General features: G+C 39.4%; 1 protein-coding gene across 1 annotated transcript; it reads right to left on the bottom strand.

The window, feature by feature from the left end:
• Nucleotides 1-1,941: 1,941 nt before the first annotated feature.
• COIL (coilin) lies at nt 1,942-6,611 on the bottom strand (the record flags this gene model as incomplete). Its single annotated transcript, XM_010180063.1, has 6 exons — nt 1,942-2,031; nt 2,530-2,618; nt 3,363-3,438; nt 4,056-4,103; nt 5,204-5,290; nt 5,623-6,611. Coding segments are annotated over 6 exons (1,379 nt in total), but the record flags the coding sequence as incomplete, so codon positions are not given.
• Nucleotides 6,612-6,620: the final 9 nt, after the last annotated feature.

Here is a 6,620-nt window from a genome sequence, read left to right as displayed (position 1 = left end):
CCAGACTCTACCTGCGGGTGCTCATCGTGTCCATGGGCCCATGGGGTGTCACGCAGGCGTGCCTGTAGCTTGCTAGCTTAACACATCCTCACACGTTGAGTCACGAGACTAGAATTTGCCAACAAAATTGTAACAGAATTTTTTTAACAAACTCATACTACTAAACTGCATACAAGATGGTGGGAAGGAGCCCCCATGACTGACAGCTTGCAAGTGTTCCCAAAACTCTAGGGACAAAAAGCAAGCAAAATGAGTTTGTTCAGAGCATCACCAGCTCCTGCTGTGATATTCACGCGCACGTTCTGTCCTGTTCACATTGCTAACCCATTTAGAGCCCCAGCTCCCCAGGTATGAGGAACGTGGTGCGTGGGCTCTGGCAGGAAGGGCACTCAGCCAGCTTCATCAGACTGCAGTTGCTTGATAAATTCTGCATTTAAACAGTAGTTTCATTCAGACTTGATAACAATGGATAAGTAAAACCTCAAGATTTTATCTTCAAAACATCCTCTCTGGGGTGTATTTGTTTTCAACCATCATCTGTTCATCATAGCCAGAGGGACTCTGTACCCATTTAACTTGTGGCCAAAATGCACTGTAGGCAATGGAACAAGAGGTGAATCCTGTTCTAAAATGCTGTGAAATACTACATTTAATTTTTGCAATTTTATAAAAACTCAAAATTAACCATTTCCTGTAGAAATCTTCCCACTAATCCCAGCTGTTTCAGCATGACTGTCCTAGAGCATCTGCAATTTTGTTTTTGTCCAGTTTGCAATATCCACACATGAATCCAACTGTCCATTTATTTAAAAAACAAATTTCAACATCAAATAATGGCAACCAAAGAACCACAGCGCACAAATTACTTTTACTCATATAAAAATGATTCTTTCACAAACAAGACATTTTCAGTAGGGATAATGCAAAGGTGTGCAGTAGCTTAATGTAATCATGCACTATTCAGAGTACATGTTGGTTAAACTGTGATGTACAATTTTGCAGGTGTTTGTTTGCATCTAGGTTTGGTTTTTTTTTTTCCTTGTCTTCTGTGTAAGATTCAACTACCCAGGACATGGATTATCTTAAATTGTAAGACTTGCCAAGATGCAAGCACTGCACTGGTACGAGGTGCTACCTCAACGCTAATGATAGCAGAGATGGCAGTGGAGCTACTGCCACCACCTGGCCGCCTGCTCTGCTCTGAGGAAGGAAAGAAGAAAGGCAGCACAGAAACTTCAGCGTTTAGAGGGCAAAAGGTTTGCTTTAAAACGAACAAACAAAAAGGTTTTGAGAGCTACAGCGGGACATAATTTTGCCAGGGATTCGTGTTATATTCCTCTGGTTCTAGGCAAAGTTGACAGTTACCAATACTATTTACCTGCCTCTCAAAATTACAGCAGCTTAAAATTCACAAGCTTTTTTTGACATGTTCATGTGAACCCTGCAATTAACGGCAACGTCATGGCACTTCTATCGTGCTCTGCAGCTGTGCAGGAAGAGATGTGCACATCAACAGTATTTGTATTTAACTGTTGTTTTTAACTATCCTTACAGCAAGCTCCCTCAGGACAAGTTAAATGGCTCTAGCCAAACCCAGACATTTAAATGGAGTTACTGACAGTACAAAGTTGTATTTTATCTTTTTGATCAAATCATTCCAGTGCTGCAGCTCGCAGCAGTAGGATATAAAAACTGTTATTAAGCTTCTATTAAGGAAGAAAACCCCATCAAACATATGTATATTAAAGACTTCCTATAATAAACAAATATTCCTGTATTACACAAAAACATATCCTAAGAAAAAAGTGTTTCTTTCTTTTGGCATAGTTTCTTTTTAAAACCATTTATTAAAAATATCCACCAGTGCACCTGCTGCACTCAGAACTAGAAGGCAGCATTTCACAAAACAAGTCCATACAATTATTTACATTTGTTAACATCTCAGAGTGCTCCATTTTCAACGCTAGATCCATTAACCGGAGGCTCGACAATCAGTCTTGGCTCTATCAGTGCATCCCAACTTTCAATTATCTGAAGACAAAACAGACAATAGTTAGCATGTGCAAGCTATACAGGCAGATGCAATTTCTCCTGCATTATGCTTTGTCTTGACCTGAACAACAGCACTACTGAGCAAAGATCACTGATCCTTCCTGTGGTTCATCAGTCTCCTTCATGACCCTCAACCTGCCTGATGTTCTGGGTAAGGAAAGATGCAGGTCAGAAAAACGGTGCATGGAATGAATAACCTGGCAAGAACCGATACTCCGTATCTGTATTTGATTTGCCAAAACAAAGAGTTACAGTTTGATGACTGTTTTTGAATCTAGTTCACTGAATACCGTGCAAGTGATTCTGATCTTGTAATCATGCACATTCTTGCTAGAAAGGCACAATTACTTTTGCTTACATTTATTTTAATCAGATGCATTCTTATAAAGGGAATCTTGCTGGGATCAATGGAATCATAAAGCAGCATATCAGCTATGCAAAACTCGTAACGGCCTTCAGAACAGGACACCCACGTACCTTTGTATCCTGAGGAACAGCGTACTCTATCAGTTCTGCTCCATCTGCAGACTGGTAAACCAGATCGAATTTCCCTGGCTCTTTAGCGACTTTAAAACAAACAAACAAACAAACAACTCTGTTAACTATAACCAAAAAGGTTTAAATGTTTACCATATTTAGAAAGCTAACCAGAAGCAGGGGTTTGCAGGATTTTTTGAGTTGCGTGCTTGGGTTCATAATTTTAACAAAAAATCTGAGATAGAACTGAATACTACATACCCAAATTAAGGTAATTATCTAATATGCATGAAAACATTAATCAACAATATGCTGCCTAAATTTAAGAAAAATGCTTATTTGATGGTGATTCATTAATTCTGGCTTAAATGGCAACTGCAGTATACACATTCAGTTTCAGAGACATTAATAGTTTCAGGTATCTGGAGTGCACTTTGTCATTGCAGGGACTCAGTTCCACTTTCACTGAAGCCAATAGGTTCACTGACATGGCAAACAGCAGCATTATGATGTCAAATTTCCTCTCCAATTCCATATAGTAATTTTATTTTTTTCAGGAAATAAAACCACCGTAGAGATGAGTCACTGACTCCTCATACTGACTGGACAAATTTCATTTTGTAAATACCTATGAGCATCTTCAAAACAACTAGCAAGTGTTAGTATTTCTCCACTTAAGTAGACTTTTGGGGGAGGGAGTGACGAGGGGAGGGTGTGTTGAGAAGGAACCCAAGGAAACTGGAAACACTCCTGAAACATGAAGTATGCCTCAGATTAGCTGTGTTCCAGGTGATGCACATGACAAGAAGGATTCGGTGTTTCAGAGTACGTACCTTGTCTTGCTGACGATGAAAGGATCTCAAGCTCGATCTGTTTTTTATCAGCATTCCAGCTGATTATTTTCCCTTCCTTCATAAAGCAGTAAGAAAAGAATCAGGTAAGATATACTTTAGCACTTGATAACTATCCCATATTTACAACCACTGTGGTACTTGACCACAGTTAGAGGATGTATATGCCTGTCTCATTTTTCTATCTCTGTGTATAAAATCTGCAAAGTATTAAAGCTCAGTAATCTGCCATTACTGGCACCAATAAACCCACGTTATTCATTGTCACTGTCCTTATAGCTGAAGTCAGTACTTACCAGAAATCAAGTTATTTGAAGTAGCCACAAAACTTTAATTGCACTAGTTTCAAGAATTTGTCTGGACTTCAAACAGCAGTAGACTTGAATACAGCTACATTTTTCTACATGAAGGTCTGCAGTTTTTGTCATCTCTAAAATAGTAATGATCATTAATAATGCTTGTGGGTTTGTTTTGGGTTTTTTTTTTAATAACTGCTTGACCTTTCAAATTTTTAGTTTTGGGTTCTAGAGTTTTAATTTTTTACTGCTGCACCAGTAATAGCCTGCAAAGTCAAGTGGATGGGGAGAAAAATACTGCACATCCTCAAAATATTTAAGCCTTGCCTCACCTGTAATAGTTTTGTGAGTGAATTAAGGGAGGACACAAAACCAGTACCTTATAGTCTGAAACTTCAGGACTGTAATTTTCAGTTAGTTCCAAGCGCTGTTGAAAGAAATACAAGCCACAGATTACAACTTTTTCTGATCCTTGATGATGCCACCTAAACCCAGACACAGTTTCTTCAGGAAGCGGAAAGTGCAAGAACCAAGTCTCCCACTCCTGGATCCTGATGCCTATTCCTGGTGGTCCACAGTCCCTGGTGACTTCCAGGACTCCCTGCTCCAAAGCATTTCTGGTCAGGTCAGGCTGTGAGAGGATAGCAGGGAGGTGGACCCCAGTCTCCTCAACTGCAGTGACTTAATTTGAATTTACTTTTTTATTTTACACTGAAGTGTAATTATTTCTATGGTAAGATTTGCAATAATATTGTATAAATGGTATAGAGAGAAATAACAGAGGGGTTTTTTTCCTTTTTATAGCATCTAATTTTAATGCTAACTTTGCTTACATGTTGGAAAGAGAGGGGTAACATGCTTATTTCTGACATTCTTATTGAAATGTAAACCTTGAAAATATGCCCATGGTAGAGAGAGAAACACTTTGTGAAGGTGCAAGCAGAAAATCTCATCATTTGTGGACTGACTTGTGTGCTAAGAGAGTCACTGTACAAACATACATGGAAATTCGCACTGAAATGACAGTGCAGATGTTTCTTTGTTTGTGTCATATAAGTATAGGAAGTCTCAAGAAATGCATTTAACTTATGCACATGCTCCAGACCATTGTAAAAATAAAAATCAGACTTTGCAACAAAAGAATTTTTTAGAGCCAACAACAGAAACTGTACAGAAACTGTAAGGTTCTGTTGTATGGGAAACTATGAGGTTAGAAAGACAGCAAGAGAGGAGTGAACACTTTCAGACACGCCTACAAAAAGCAGACATGAGATGTTTCATTTACTGAAAAAATTCCTTGAGTTTAAAACAATTTTTTAAAAAAAGAACACATAAGTAGGATGAAGACTCCTTCGTAACTCTTACAGTTCTAGGATAATGGTCCCAAGAACAACGCAGGATTAAGTTCTTCAGTGTAAGCCTTTGCTTGTCAGGACTATGCTCTCGTAGTGTGTGATACAAAACTTACAGTGGCCCAAATGAAACAATTTTAGCCAGCTAACATTAAGTATTTCACAAGTTCTTTACCTTAAAGGCAATTCTTTCTCCCACTTGTGGTGGGGCAGCTAGAAGAGGTAACACGCTATAGTCTCTCTTGGGGACCTCCACAGGATTCTGTGAAACAAACGGTAAACCCATTGATTTAGTTACTGCATTAATAAAAACAGAAGACAATGTTTGTGCTGTATGGACTGTGAGAAGTTCTGAGAAGCATAAGGTACATATATGAGTGCTTTGTTTTGAGATATATAACACTATCACTTAGGTATTTTTTCATAAGCACTTCCTCAGGCTGCAAAATGTTGATACAGTAAATATCAGATTTACTAAGTTAACATCAACCTTTATCCTATTTCTGCTTTTTCAAATTACTCTCATCCTATACATTTTTCTGTATAGTTAAAGCTGCAAGAGAAAGGTGACCTATGACTGCGTAAGTCACTCACCTGGACAAGAACAGAAGTGTTTGTCGCAGCTTCATTTAACTGTCTCTGTTTCTGGCCTTCACTGCTGTAGTTATAGAAGAAGCCAGGGTTTGCTCCTCGCCCACGGCCTTGGCCCCACATCATCCCACGAAACCCACGGCCCCTAGGTCCTCTCCAGAAGTTATCCTCTCCTGCTCCACGCCCCCTTCCACGACCTGGGCTGGCAAGAGGTCCTTGAATACTGGCTGGCAACTGTTTAGTACAGTTTCTTACTATGGAATTACTCAGTCCAGCATTTGCTGCAGGTTTTTTAATAACCACTGTTTCCAAATCTGAACTATCAGACTCTGAAGACGAGGTCTTGGCTTTGGGCGCCTTGGTGGTGCTGGTTTTTACAGCTGCTGCATTGTTAGCCAGCGACTTTTCCTTTGCAGTACTGTCTTGTGCTGCTGCCACCTTCTCATCCTCTGTACTCGAGTCAGAATCTGAACTGGAGGACAGGGGCTTTTTCGCGTTTTTACTAATTGCAGTCTTAGTGGAATTTTCAGTGTTAGACTTTACAGTCACTTTATGAGAAACAACAGTTTTCACATTAGAATTTGCAGCAGCTTGAGATTTGCCTTTGGGAAGTGTTGCCACTACAGGTTTATGGGGAGGTTTATTTTGTTTTACGTTTAAATCACTGCTGTCACTGTCAGACGATGTGCTGGAGGAATCTGAAGATCCCATCCTCTTTTTTCTGGACTGTGTTGTGATTTTTTTGGAGTTCTTTTTACCAGAATTTAGAGAAAAGCTCTCATCTGCCTGTTCTAATGCCATTTTTGCTGCAGCAGCCTTTGTCTGCTTTTCATCCTTCTTTTTTGTTGGCAACTGTTTCTCCCTCTCCATTTTTTTAAGCTTTTTAGATTGGTCAGTAGAGCTCTCTTCCTTACCTTCTGTGAGTCTATTTCTTCCACTAACTTCTTCATTTCTTTTTCTTTTCTTGTACGTTTTTTGAGAGTCCTGAATATCTACAGAGT

Source organism: Mesitornis unicolor, unplaced genomic scaffold (genome assembly GCF_000695765.1).
Source record: "Mesitornis unicolor isolate BGI_N332 unplaced genomic scaffold, ASM69576v1 scaffold21482, whole genome shotgun sequence".
NCBI classification, from domain to species: Eukaryota; Metazoa; Chordata; class Aves; order Mesitornithiformes; family Mesitornithidae; genus Mesitornis; species Mesitornis unicolor.
Note: the sequence above shows the minus strand (reverse complement) of the source record. Positions and strands in the feature narration are given on the sequence as shown.